This window comes from Rhinolophus sinicus, chromosome 17, assembly GCF_057876585.1.
Source record: "Rhinolophus sinicus isolate RSI-liver-muscle chromosome 17, RSI-T2T, whole genome shotgun sequence".
Taxonomy (NCBI): domain Eukaryota; kingdom Metazoa; phylum Chordata; class Mammalia; order Chiroptera; family Rhinolophidae; genus Rhinolophus; species Rhinolophus sinicus.
The window spans coordinates 175,449,391-175,464,762 of NC_142517.1; the positions used below are offsets into that span (position 1 = coordinate 175,449,391).

A 15,372-nucleotide genomic window follows, 5' to 3' on the forward strand; every position below is an offset into this window, starting at 1 on the left:
GAATAGTGATAAGCAACTGGTTGATGTTAGAGAAATATAATCATGGTAATAGAAAGACCAAGCAAAAAGGTGGGTAGAATGAAGCAAAAGTTCCTTAAAAGTCCTGTACAAAGCACAGGATTGGTTTTAGGGTTTGGAATATATGTGTGTAGCTGTTGGTAGCGAGCAGTGAGGAGGTCACATGAAATAAGGCAACATGTTTTCCCTCTCTGCCTATCTCTCTATCCTACTTCAGGAAGGATCTGATTCACTGTAAGATGTAACAACTAAAGGGAGTCCCATGTTACCGCTCCCTTTGAAATAGAAGGATGCAATGCTATGGTAGAGAGGGGTTTAAGGGAAATCTTGAATGCTAATTAAAGGATCATCTATTAAGATAGTGAGGAACAGGGTACAGAGAAGAAAAACGGGGACTCAACAGTCAGGCAGAAGAAAGGGCAAAACACCCAAATGAGGGACTAATGGTCTTTGCCTCTTGCAATTAGTTCAAACAACATGCAAGGTGGTACCCATTCAAGGAACTCTTTCACTCAGAACTCTTTTCTGAGAAATCCCTACTCATCTCTCTTTTTGTCCCAGGGAGCATCTTAGATTTAGCATATCATCTGTGGGGGTACCTCGTAGAAAAGTAGGATGTCCACCATCCCTCTATCCTATTTCTCTTTACTGTTACTATCTTCTGGGTTACATAGAGATGTGGGGATGAAGAATAAACAACTTTTGAAAATCATGAAATTTTAAAAGGGAACCTGGCCTCTGCCTTTTGTTTTTGGTTTTTAAGTCTTGGTGCAAAAGTCACACAAGGGAAATAATCAAGAATTTCAAATAGGTTTTGGAAATGCAAACTGAAGACAAATACCTCTCCGTTAAAAATGGAGTTCTGCAGTGATGGATGTTAACTAAATTTATTGTGATAATCATATTGCAACTTATGTTTTTACTATTAATAGCTCATGTATGTCAAGTCATTGTACTATACACTTTAAACTTACACAGTATCGTATGTCAATTATACCTCAAAACAACAAAAAATAAAATAAGGGGCTAGCCCGGTGGCTCAGGCGGTTGGAGCTCCGTGCTCCAAACTCCGAAGGCTGCCGGTTCGATTCCCACATGGGCCAGTGGGCTCTCTACCACAAGGTTGCCAGTTCAATTCCTCGAGTCTTGCAAGGGATGGTGGGCTCCGCCCCTGCAACTAAGATTGAACACGGCACCTTGAGCTGAGCTGCCGCTGAGCTCCTGGATGGCTCAGTTGGTTGGAGTGCATCCTCTCAACCACAAGGTTGCCGGTTCAATTCCTGCAAGGGATGGTGGGCTGCGCCCCCTGCAACTAGCAATGGCAACTGGACCTGGAGCTGAGCTGCGCCCTCCACAACTAAGACTGAAGGGACAACAACTTGACTTGGAAAAAAGGCCTGGAAGTACACACTGTTCTCCAATAAAGTCCTGTTCTCCTTCCCCAATAAAATAAAATAAAATAAGATAAAATAAAATAAAAATGGAGTTCTAATAATGATAGACTATATCACGGGTCCCTAAATCACCATCTACCACAGCACATTTGCCTCTTGTACTCTGGAATTCAGCTTTTCAGAGGTGAACTCAGTGATTAATAATTTAAAACTTTGGGCCCTGAAGATTGAAGCATAATGAAAATCTTTGAAAGTTTGATCTCAAACTCTTTATTTTAAGTGTCATTAGGGAAAACTATACATTTTGGTTTCTCATGCTAATAAAAAGGATCAAATAGATAGATAAAGCAAAAATAACACAAAAATCGTGCATCTTTAACTCAGGTACATAGTAAGTATATACTGAAAAACATACTGCTGAGCATTTTTGCAGAAAATCCAATAAACTAGTTGTTGGGTAATCACGGGGGAAGAATGTGCCACTGTATTTCCTGGATAGGATGTTTAGAAACTTCCGTAATCTGTCCCTACTCTGTCTTCGCAATTCTCTCTCTTCCTGCTCCCCATGCTTAGACAACAGATCCAGGAAGTCATTATTTCTAGAGTCTTACTCTCCTGCAATCCTGCTCTCCCTTCCCCTCTCTGCTCTTCCCTTAAGGCCTTTCCTCACGGTGACCAAAAGCTATTTGCCAGTCTCTTCAGTCTTCTCTCAAGTCGACCTTTTCAGCAATTAATCCCATGTTGCCCAGTGCTGTGACTTCATACTTTCATGATAATATCCCTCATGTCTTCATCTTCATTGTCATACTCTGTACAAGCAGGGCCCTCATTTTAACATTGTTGTACATGTTTACCACAGCTTAGAGCTGGGCATGCAGGAGGCGCTCAATAAAGAAGAGTTGAATGAATGTCACAATGAGAGAAATTAGTCTTAATTATGCATGTCTGTGGCTCCATAAACATATGAAATGTTAGAACACATTCTGCCTACCTTAGTTTTACAGTGAACTGAATGAGAGTTTTAAGTACCATCGGCCTCTGAGGGTGGGTTGGCATGCATGGCTGTCGTTCAACCACAAATGAGCTAGATTAAAAGGAAATAAAGCTTGTCATTTGAAAACACTGAAAATATTGACAGGCTGAAAACCGCAGAGGAACAGGATGCTGTCCTCTTCTAAGGTCCAAATTTCCTACACTTAGAAGACAGTCAAACCTCCATTAAGCTCAAATCTTTCCAAAGACGTCTCATAAATAATTACCAGGAGATGGGGAAATGCCTAGAGAGTGTCCCTAAGTAACAATAATAATTAATTCCTGATTGTCGCAATTGAGTCAAGAATAAAAGCCCCAGTCTATTTTTAACATACTAAACATAAAATAGAAAGTTAATTTTATGCCATTTTTGAACTAGATATTAGGATTTCTGGTACATACTAGTCTCCACCCTTCATTCCTTGGATATGTACTTAAGAAATCCTTGAAATCTTCTTTTCCAAAATGTTGAAAATGAAATTTAGGTGGGTAATGTGCTTGGTTCATGGAAAACTAAGTCAAGTTGCGGAGGGAAGTATTGTTGAATAGTGAAGAATAGAAACGTTTTTGGAACTCTCTGGAGTTTTAGTCACTTTGCCCTGAGGTTCATTGTTTACTTTGCTACTACCTTCTCACCTTAACACCAAACCAGGCTGGGTGTCCCTGCAACTCCACAAGACTGAGGCTACCACGAGGCATTTAAATGGATAACACTTACTTCTTAAAGAGATTGTAGATCAAGAAGGTGACTCTTTCCAGCAGATGTGGTCTTTGCATCGGGATGGGATCACCTTCATATGTCATTTTGATAGACTGTTCCTCTAATTTCTCCAATTGCCTTTTGAGTTGGAACAGACTTTCTGCCAACAGTGTAAAGCTATTGAACAGCAAATGAAAATTGCAGATAGTTTTTCCACTTAATCTACCATTTTAACTATTAAAATTTTTAACATATTAACTATTAAAATATTAAACTAATTAATCATTTAATTCTGTAAAAGGTTAATGAGAGTTCTTTATGTTTTTTCCTTAATAGATTTTTCTCTAAAATGCACAATATAATGTTAAATATTTTCAAGGTTTTCTAATATATACCTTCAGTTACAGGCAAGAAATTCCTTTTTAATCATCTTTTGTTTAAAAGGCTATTAAACATACATATGTTAAGAATCTGGCACTCACTAAAAGACAAAGAAAGAGCAAATTTAAAACTTTAAAAATACATGATGTGAAAAATGTTATGTATAAAAATACTGAAGAAGAAAACCAATATGAAATGGACTCCCTCCCCTCATATATGTTTTTTTATAAGCCCTAGGTATTAGCCAAAAACTATCCATGGAGATCTCTGGAGAAAGGTATCTGCTTGGAATTTCACTCACTATGTGGTGATCTCACCTCGGAAATGGAGGTGGGAGCTTGGGTCAGAAGTCTAGGGAGGAGGAAGATTGAAATGGACACCGAAGGAACCTCCAGCTATAGACGAGGCAGAATGTCTCAACAGACTTGATAAAAACATTTGGCCCTGACAGCAGCTCTTTCTACGAAAAAGGTTATTCCCCACATAACACTGTGGACAGAACTGTCAATGCCACACTGAATTTGATACGAGCACCACTATCTGCTAAGTTCTTTATTGCTCCCTTTGTTGTTTATCTTGTTTTCATAATAACAGAGTACAGTGAGGTTAGAAAATCAATGTATCTCCCCAAGAAAAATCAATATGTTTTAAAAAGAGCCCAATCCCTTACTTTTTTTTTTGAGACGTATGCCTGGCAGAGCAGAACTTTTAGTGCAAGTGTCCCCAGTGACTACATATGTTTATTGTATTGAATTATTCCCTTTGAAAACAAATTTAGATTTCAGCTGAGCATTTTTCTTCTTTTTCATTACACTTTCTAATTTTTTCAATCAGAAAGTTTTATTTTTGCATTGATGAAGAAAAAAACCCTACGAACATGTTTTTTCTCTAATACAGAGGATTGTATCCATGTAGGATTGTATGTGTGCATACACAGGGAGGAGATGCCATGTTGTATTAGCCATTTAAGATTTTTCATTTAAATACAAAAATAAATTGCTTTGTTGACAACACAAACTGATATTTAATTCTGACATGTTAAGACACACATTTAAAAATTGAGATATCTTTTTTCAAGCTTTTGAAGCTAGTACTTCTTATAGAAAGCCTATTTATTGCTGGTTTCAAAAATTCACGAGTCTTACAAGATTGGTAGATGAGAAAAATTAAGCAATTCCTGTGCTAGATTCTATGGATTTCTAGAGATGCTTTCATTTTCTCCTGAAAGGAATAAAAATTAAGAACGTGTATACAATTACATCTATGTTTTCAAATGTAGAGTTGCCCCCTGCTTATAAACCATCAATAAGCTGAATGAACTGAAGTTCTGGTCTCAGCCTGCATGCTCTGGCTGAACAACACTGAAGTTTTGTACTTCCTGTGGTTTTCACTGGAAACTAAAGTCAATGCGTTTTACCAGTTTTGAAGCTGGTCGAGCCCATTATGAAGCGGACCTCCAATGCAGGCAATTTGCTGCCGCCTCTTCCAGTCCTGCAGCTCTTCTATTAGCATGCTGTTCATCAACAAGTCCGTTTCATTTACTATTTGTGTCATCTTACTGAGGGCTTCCTAAAAACAAAGATGACTACTGAAAAGATTTTCATGAGACACAACCAAAGTCACTCACAATTCAACCTATGAAACAATTTACCTGACATGGGAGGTAAAGGCTTAGTTAAAACTTTGACCAAATATTTCACCAAATACTACCACAGAACTGCCTTTTCAAACAATTCAATTATTACAATCAAATAAAGTCATGAAGAAAACAGCATGACTACAGTTACTATTCTCTTAATAGCTCATAGCATCATTTAGTATATATGTTGAATTTGTGACTCTTGTAACAATATTGAACCTTGTGGTCAGTCATAAAGCCATATATCTGCTTTTAAAAAAGGCATTTATAAATTGAATTTATAGTCTTATAAATATGTTTATACATTTATTATAAAATGTATTGATTAAAATTTGAGCCTTTCTGTGTTAGTTTTTATTAATACTTTATCTGGGTTTTGGGAGGCATAGTGAATGAAGGATAACTTTTAAAGGCATAGGAATTAGAAGATGTGAATTTCTACCCTGGCTTTGCCGTAACTATGCGAATTTAGGTAAACCATTTAACTTTGCTAGAACTTGGTCTTCTGATCTGTACAATCCGGAGGCTAGACCAAATTATTTCCAAGGTTAAAATCTCCTTAAAATCTTATTTCTAAAGTTGAATAAGATGGTATGCATAAAACATATAGTACAGATTTATTATGCATTAAACATTAGTTTATCTTGGATTAACTATCTGTATGTTTAAAATCTGACATGTAACTGTTCAAGTTTATGATTTAGGGTAAAATAAATTTTACACTTATTTGTGCTCACACAAATTCCTGCATACAAAATGGAGCCGAACTTTTGAAAATATTGATTTATCAGTGACTGGTTAAATTTCAACAGCATTTATTTTCGAGAGGTAGAAAAGTTAAATAGAGATGTTTCCCCTCTTTTAAAATATTTCATTGAGCCAGAAAAAAAGGTCTCCCTCTCCTTGGGAGGAGGTTAGATTGAACATATTCAGTTGTCAATAAACTATTCTGAAATCTAGGAAATTACTTAACACAATGTCGTTTGCAGCATAGAAACTGGAACATTTATTCTCCCAAGAAAATTTTGGTAGTCATGAAGTAATATTTTAATTATACGTATGTAGTAGAACCCATCTCACCATATTAAGTACAGCAACTAAAACAGTCATATCTGAAATAACGGCAATAAAAATTGGGTAAAATGTTCACCTTGGTGTTAATGATTGCTACAGTAAATGTACCACATAAGCAAGATAAATAGACTCTAGATCTAGAGTTCCAGTTCTGTAAACTTAGAAACATGGCAAACAATATGGTACTTTTCCTGGAAACACTGCCGTTTATTCATTCAGCATGAATGTAACAAACGAAATCTAAGAGCTTGATTCTTTTCAGTAGGACTAGATGTAAGAAAAGGAGAAAAACAGGCATAAGCCCAAGTTAAAGTTCTTCACTAACCTTTCTCTTGAAGTCGAGGCTGTTGAGCATTTCTTGCAGAGTCAAAACTTCCTGACTCATGAGGGCATTGTTCTTGTCACCCTGATCTGCGAAGGAAAAGAGATCAGATTTAGAGTCCTCTCCAAGACGAAATTCTCTGTCCTGAAAGCAAAGTCTGCTGCAGTCAACCTCCTAAGATCTTGAGATGCAAATGCCTAAATGAGGCCATTAGATATGAGGTGGCTATCAGTCTATTTATTTGGCCAGGAAGGATTACATCCAAACAAAAGCACGTGAGAGAGGAGCTCTCTATTTTAAAGACTTTGAGAGCAGACCATTCTTCAGACCAAGTTCCTTTTGGAAGTGGGGATAGAGGAGGTAAAAAAGCTTTTGTATGGATTCCTTATTAGCTACCTCTACATTGACAGTAACCCTTGTTGGTTGGCAGAAGTAGAAAAGGAATGGGGCCTCTCTTTGTGTCCATCATCAAATCATAGCTGACTCTTCCTGCTGCCTTCATCCACCCCTTCCTGCTCCACCTTACACCCAGGAGTTAGGAAACTGCCTGGTAGACTTACAGTTTTATCTACTTGGTCTCATGAACTAATAATAAAGACTAAATTCCTTGCTTGCCCTTTTTTCTTTGCAAAATGTGCTAGCCTCACAGTAAAGCTAGAAGTGGGAAAGAGTTGCAAATTAAAAAACAAAAAAACAACTCTGACTGAAAAAAAAAAAAAAAAAACAAAACAAACAAAAAACTTATCCTCTTAAATGGGAGATGTACAATAAAAATTGTATTATTTAATGTGAACATTGAACTTGATTGGTATATAGCAAGTGATGGTTCCCACCAACCACTCATGTCTATGAAAAGTGAAGATTGGGAATGCTGATCTGACTTGTGTAACTGTGAAAAAGATACCCCAGAGCAACATTGTGCCACATTTCTCTACAAAATAACCCTGATCTCCAAGGAGTCATTCTGGGTTGTTTTAATTCCTAAATTCACTAACTCCTAGATACTAACTTTTGACAGTGTTTATTGGTAGACAGAGGAATTTTGTGTGATTTTTAATTTTTTATTGTTTTTGTCTATTTTCCAAATTTCCTACAGTGAATCACATTTCTACTTTATAATTTTTCAAAATTATATTAAAAAATCACCTAGGGATGATATTAGTAATTTCCTGATCATATTAGGCAATTATTATTATTATTCATAGTTGTAATAATGATATTTCACTTCTATAGGAGAATGTTCTTAGATTGGGGAGCTGCATGCCAAAATAGGGGTCATTTCTCAAAATTTACTTAGAATTGGTTGGTAAAAAAATATATTTATACGAAAAACAAAAAAAGGAGGAAGCAAAATAAATACTCCTCTCCTGAACCCTCCCTTCAAAAAATCTAAAAAACTCACTTGGGAAAAGCAGATCAATTTATCAATTCTGTCAGTAAAGAAGAAACCCTAGTCGTGTTGCTTTTATATCCCTATGTAGAATTCTAGATGAAACAAAAACTTACCCATCGTCTGAATTGTTTTATACCTGTAGTCAAATTCATCTTGCAGGTCTTCTAAATATTTGGTGTCTTGTTCTGTCATCTTTTTACAAAAGAAAACATACTGACTCAGTTGTTTCAATTAAGCGTGTCAACGAAACATCATCAATTTCAAAATACACTGTTTGTGCTTCCCGTTCCCAGTAATATCCTAGACTAACTGTATAGAACCTACATTCCTAAAACGCTAATTCCCATGAAAGTTGAGTAACACTGGAAGAACCAGACTGAATTTGCTCTTCCACTTTCTCTTCGTGATTGGAAATCTTTCAGCATTATGCCTTGCATTTCTCAATTAGTTCCAAATGCTACCAATAGCTTTTTTCTTACCTGAGAATATGGATACTTTTCCCTTTTAGTTCCATATAATTCTGTATTAATGTACCAATTATCATTTTGCTTAAAGTCTCCATTCTAATCGGCTGCAGTTTATGACAATTCTGTACAATTTTTTTTCTTCTAGTTTACTTCTTAGGGAAAAAAATCGTGTCTCCTGTTTGTTTCTGTCTCTGAGATTTTCACTTTTTTCTTCTCTAAACCTGCTGATGTTTTTCTGTTCAGGCATAACAGGTATTAAGTGTCAAGATCTGGGCTAGAGACTTTTCATACTACCTCATGTGGCCCTCACAACAATCCTATGATGGAGGTTATCCTCACTTTTACAGGTGAAGAAGCAAAGGTTCAGAGATGTGAGGTAACTTACTTACCTGAGGCCACATAGCTTGCCAGTGATAGAGTCTGATGGGAAACCCGAGTCTCTAGTAATTGAAGTTAAAAATCTCCCCCAAAAGAAATCTTTTCTAACATAAACATAGTGTGTGTGAGAGACATTTATCTTATTAACAAATTGTCCTATGATTTCTGTATGCATTAACTTTGGGCACATAGGAGAAAGGTGCACAGGTAGTTGGATGGGGATAATAGTTAGCCTGTCTAGGTATCTGTAAGATCACTCACCTGCACGCTATTTTTAATGGCAGCCACTTTGTGCTCCACATTCCTCTGTCTTTCTGAAACTGAAGAACTTTGTAAGGATTTCTCCAGAGGTCCCTGAGAAAACAATGTCTTGAAATTTCAGTGATGCTGATAAAAAGGTTTATGATGAATATAACATACTTTGTAGTATATGTGGTATACTTTGAACTGAGGTTTGGATCAGTATGATATGAAATAATCTATAGCCATTAAAAATCATGCTGTAGAAAAATATTTAATGACATATAAGTAATATTAAATTGTTAAGAAATTGAGAAAATATGTATACATACAGAAGGTGCCAAAAAATGTATACACATTGTAAGAAAGAAAAAAACTATATTAAAATTGTAATACCCAATATATACCAATAACAAAAGATGAACAAGTCATGTATATAATTTTTTTGGCACCCCTGGTATTTATAATGTATGGAGATATATATATATATATATATATATATATATATATATATATATATACACACACACACACACACACATACATATATATATGTATGTGTGTGTGTATATATATATATATATATATATACATATACACATGTATACATATATATAGTGAAATTACAGATGATTTTATGGTTTAAATATTTTTCCTAATTTACTATAATAGACCTACATTACTTTTGAAATTCTGTAAAAGTAATATATGTAATTTAAAAATTAGCATAGTGAAACTACATTAAGTTAGACTTACATTCAGAATTAGGGATGATGAATCTGCCAGGATGAGATTTATTTTTACACTAGAACAAAGGGAGTTTACTAAAGAATGTGTAAAAATGCTAGCCTAGTTAAATAGAAAGGCTAACCAGCTCCTCTAAGCACCATTTCTTGGCCACTCTAATAGTCTGGCATTGAGTGTGCGCCTTAGATGTAAAGTTACCCAGATATTTAGAAATGAGAGTCACTGATGTTGACAATCCCTTTGCCTTACACTCGGGTAAGGAGCCAAGGTTAGAAAGGTTGATGACTTAGCTAAGATCCACAGCAAATCAGTGGTGGAACCTCAAGTGGGATCCATTTCCTTGACTGGCAATCAAGTGTTCTTTCAATTACACCACATTCTTCAGATTGTAAAGCTTTTAAAATATTCCCTCTCTCTGATTTTGGCCTCCTTTATTTGTCTATTTATTGAAATTTACAAACCAGTGCTTCTTTTGTGGTAGTGGCGGATTATTTGCAGAGTGACTTTGATGAGCATCTACGCAAATAAATTAATGTTTCTAATTTAACTGATACCTAACATTTGAAGGGAAACACACACACACAAATGATGAGATGAGGGATACAAGAAAGGATAGTTGAGAATATATATGAGCATATATTAGTAGTAGCATCTTAATATTACCCCACAAGCACTGAATCAAACTATATTTACTTTAGAAACTTACTATGCTTTAGATTTTAAATTAAATAAAAAAACCATCCTTCTTCTTCATCTAAAAAATAAGAATAGCAAATTGTTAAAACTTCATACTTGTTTCTCCCAAAACAACCATAACCTAACAATAACTAAACCTGAAAATGTTTAATAGTTAAAAAAGATACTTTTCTTGGACCTTCAAAAATCAATATTGTGGTGTGATTTATTAAATTATGGAAGACGTCATTTGGAAAATTGATTGCTTACATACTCTTTTTTTACAAGGATTAAATGAAAATGTATTCATTAAGGATTTCATTTATTCCTCTACTTGTCTTTGGTGGACATCCTGAATTCATTCAGAATAGTGGGATAATGGAAGGGCAAATTACATTCAAGTAATCAATAAGCAAGTATTTATGGAGTTTCTATAAGGTAAAATTCCTTCTTGAGGAGTAGTTTGGACTACTGGGGTAGGAAATGAGGCATACTGAAGGGTTCTGAAGATCAATCCCTGAGGAAAAATATGCCAAAAGAAGCAGAGTCCAAATAGTCGTTAGGAATTCAGTTAAGAGGTGGTTACTATGTTCCTGAACCAATATTGTAAGAACATGGACCAGAGTGTGACCAGTGGAAATAGAAAAGAAAATAGAGATAGGATTCAAGGAAAAAAAAACCTCTGGCAAGACTTGGTAATTATTTCAAAAGGGAGTGGAGAAAAGGATCACTCAAAGATGGTCCCTAGACCTTGGTTACAAGGGACTGGAAGGATGATGGCACCATCAACAGGTGGAAGAAGCTGGTTCGAAAGAAACCAAGAATTTCTGTTTCAGAAAAACAGAGTTCAAGGTGATAACAAGATCAAAGTTCAGAAAATATTACCTGAATGGGCATGTTGGCTGCAGCCAATATTCTCCTCTCTTCCCTTAAACAATTTGAAATAACCACAGCTACATGCATTGGATTTCCATGAAATTTTCCCTAAAGAAAAAGTGAGCAAAAACAACATAAAAACCTAAATATACACATTATAAGGAAATATCACTATTTTTAATCTAGTAAGTATAAAAAATTATTCAGGATTTGTTCCGGTAATCTATTAGATAGCCACAGAAACTTACCTTGTGAATGTAGAATCCCATGTGGCTTATTGCTCAGTCTTTAAAAATCATTTTTAATAATTAAAATAGTTCTTGAGCACCTCTGTAGGAAAGGCCCTGCATACACACTCAGGCGGATCAGTTTATTTTAGGCTTAGAATAGGTTTCAGGTAAATGAGTTACTTCTTTATGAATTATTATGAACCAGGATGGTCCCAGCTGGTCACTTGTTAACTCTGTGCTTCATGATATGTGTAAAACATTTCTTTTGGTCCCTGTTTGGTGGTGTTCACGTTGACTAGCTCATACCTATATCAGTTTACTCGAGTGAAACTGTCACACATTTCAGCAACAATATTTTATGACATCTAAGCATATACTTTTTTTTATTACCAATACAAATGCTGCAGATATTGTAAATTGACAGCTCGTGGACGTAACTCAGCCATTAGGTATGTTCTATAAGTGAAAATACTGTGATCCCTTCAGAGGGAGCATGTTACTACCCACAGTTGCCCTACTGTCCACTACTGAGTGTCCCAAGCACTCACTTACCTCACCTGCCAGGCCCCTGTAGGTGTCTGTGTTTTTGGTTTACAAGACTAATTCCAATAACACCATCATTTTAGTCATAGCATTAAACTTCTTTGCTATTAGACTTTTTCCAAGGCAGGATCAACAGGAAGCACAATAAATGTAGACAAATGCATTTATTTAGTTTCCTCCTACCCTCCCCTCTGAAGGAGCTGCTAATTATTCATGAAATGGCCAAAAGGTCAACAGCAGAAGAAATAAAACAACAATCCACAAAGTGGAAAATTAACAATTAAATAAAAGTAGATTATACAGACCAGTAAACCAAAGGGTCTTTCTAAGATAGAAATGAGGTTATTGGTTGTAAATATTTTTATGACCTTGACTGCTGTCACAATTTTGTTAGCTGATACACGTTAATTAGCACTTCTGTTTGCAAAACTAGGGTAAACACCAAGTGTCTGAGTTTCTGCTCTTCTATATTCTACAGCTCTCAAAACTCTCACCCCCCCCCCAATCAGAAAGCTCAAAAGAAAAAAAAATGAATTGACAGAAACTCATATGGTAAAGAAATTAAAATGATCATACTTAAAAATGGATACCAAATTTCTGATTTCTGCATGCCGACAATTTTAGATTCTTTTTACTTAAAATTTGTTTCTGTTAATTTTCCCATTCATTATTTTTTTCCATATACCTTCCATTCAACTTCCCATGGAAAGCATTCTTTTCTTATGTTGTCTTTATTTAAAAAATATTTCATTGATAAAAGTAAAGCGTTTTTTCTAGGACTAATTTGGAAGCTGTCTTATTTATGTAAACTTGAAAACTTTCCCCATCCAAGATCAGGAGTTTCTCCAAGACCCCCAAAATCATCATTATTTGTGTGTTTTTCCACTGTTACAGGAGTTCTTTGTTGTTGATCATTCAGATACTATCAACATTTCTCAGCTCTATTGTGTATACTTTTTCATTTTCCTTTCCTACTTGAATTTGTTTTACCTTCCCTTTCAGATTTAGTTTCTCCCCATGTTTGTAAGGTTAAATCATTCATTTTATCATCCTCTTTATGAACAAACAGTTACCATTGTTTTCATCCAGATTATCTTTGCATTTTCCTTTTGCATTTTTCCTAACTTAGTCCCTTACTTATATGTGTAAGACAAAAAACATCTTATGGAAAATGGATCACTATAGATTCAAAACCAAAGCACTTTTTATTTTTGTAATTATCAAAGATGCACTCATGTCCACTTTTCAGTAGTTACCATATATGGACCTCAAAAATAAAAATAACAAAATAAAAACAAAAACAAAAACACCCCTAAATGTGTGTTGGTAGAAGGGAAGAAGTGAAAACCAGAGAAAGAGAAACTGTCTCTCTTATGTATAACTGTTGCATATATCCTCTACTCTCTGGCTTCTCTTTTCATTATCTCATAGTGTCAATGAATAGAAGTCTTTAATTTTAATGAAGTCAAATTTATTTCTTTCCTTTATGGCTAGTGCTTTTTATGATTTAAGAAATCTTTCCCTAGCCTGCAGTCATGGAGGATTTTCCTGTACTATCTTTTTAGTCTTTATAGTTTTGCCTTTAATTTTAATTATCTTGGAGCTTGTTAATAATGAGAGGTCCCTTTCACTGTTTTCTAGATGGATACTCAGTTCCAACAATATTTACTAAACTTTTGGTTCTTCTGCCACCGCTCTGCTGGGCCAACTCTGTCATAAATCATGTATCCATCTATGGATGGGTTTGCTTCTGGACCCCATTCCATCTTATGATTCTGTCTACCTCTGCTTTATCAACAAACTGTCTTAATTACTAGAGCTGCAAAATAGGCTTGATGTCATGGAGAACAGGTTTTGTTTTCACTTCCATATAAATTTTAGAACCAGCTTGTCAAGCTACACACACACAACCGTATTGAGAATTTGAATGGCACTAAATCTTTAGATACATTTGAAAGACTTGGTATCTTTATAATTGTGTTCTAATTCATTTAATGTCTCTCTATTAAGCATTATAATTTTTCACAGAGATCTTACACATTTTTGATAGGTTCATTTCTATGTAGTTGGTAGTTTTAATAATGGAATACATGGTATCTTTCTTTCTGTTTTGTATAAATATTGATACAATTTTTCTTCCTTTTCAATCATCTAATTTCCATCAAGATTTTACTTTCATACTCAAGATTTATTTAGAAATGTATTGATTAATTTCCAAATATAAAGATTTTCTATTTATTCTGTTTTTTTACTGATTTTTTTTTTACAGTTTTCAAAATTCTGATCAGAATTGATATTCTGAATGACTTCAATCACTTAAAATTTGTTGAGGCTTACTTTGTGGTCCAGCATATGGACTGTTTGTAGATGTTCCACGTGAATTTGTAAAGAATGTGAATTCTGCAGTTGTTGGGTGAAATGTCTTATACAAATTCATTAACCCAAGCTTGCCAATTATCCTTGCTGATTTTTTGCTTGATTAATTTTATCAGTTATTGAAAGAGGCATGTTAAAATCTATTTTGTGAATTTTGTCCTTGTGGTTCTGTCAAAAACATTCAGATTTGTTATATGTTATTAGTGAGTCAAACCTTTCATTACTATGAACTGACCTTTATCTCTTATAATGTTTTTTGCCTTTAAGCAAAAATATAAACTTAGAATTTTATCACTTAGAATTTTTATTTTATCCTATTGAAAGAATTCTTTTGATTTATTTCAACACATAAATATTTAAAATCACATATCAGTATTATGCATATAAAAGTGTAAATATACATGAAATAAATTGGTTGATGTATTCCTAAACTTCATATATTTAGAATTCGATTTTTCTTATCTTAGATTCATTGGCATCCATATTTTTCCACAAAATAATGTGCCCTGAACCATCAAGAATGTCAATGATATAGCATTTCTTTAAAGTATGCACAACTATCGTCTCCATTCTGTAAGTTTTGATGTTGGCACTTTTTTGATCTTGTCAAAAATTCTCAACAGAAAGTTTTTAGACAAGAACCAGGACTCACATTCCTTCTGCGATCGTCCTTAAATGGTTTGTTGTCTGAAGCATTGAGGGGTTATAATGATCTAATCATGCTGTCATCGTTAACAACCACATCACTACACTTTTAGGTGAAACTATTATTTAGCTGTTCAAATACATGTCCATAAAATCATTGAGAACGAGAATATATAATAGGTGCCCAGGTATCTATTCCAGAGCACTTCTAACCAGTCTTCTATCAGTTTAACTATCATCCA

The 15,372-nt window shown here is 34.7% G+C and overlaps 1 protein-coding gene across 5 annotated transcripts in view; it reads right to left on the reverse strand.

Moving 5' to 3' along the window:
- Positions 1–15,372, reverse strand: part of STAT4 (signal transducer and activator of transcription 4) — a 91,190-nt gene that overhangs the window by 24,508 nt on the left and 51,310 nt on the right. For 4 of the 5 annotated variants that reach the window (XM_019740778.3, XM_019740781.3, XM_019740777.3 and 1 more), the window contains 7 exons: positions 11,346–11,444; positions 9,060–9,152; positions 8,067–8,145; positions 6,564–6,649; positions 4,943–5,094; positions 3,163–3,321; positions 2,404–2,496 (listed from right to left, as the gene is read on the reverse strand). In XM_019740778.3, coding sequence (XP_019596337.1) covers positions 2,404–2,496; positions 3,163–3,321; positions 4,943–5,094; positions 6,564–6,649; positions 8,067–8,145; positions 9,060–9,152; positions 11,346–11,444 — 761 coding nt within the window. Of the gene's footprint in view, positions 1–2,403; positions 2,497–3,162; positions 3,322–4,942; positions 5,095–6,563; positions 6,650–8,066; positions 8,146–9,059; positions 9,153–11,345; positions 11,445–11,584; positions 11,655–15,372 lie in introns of those variants that run through there. The other variant, XM_074339262.2, reaches the window with a different exon arrangement.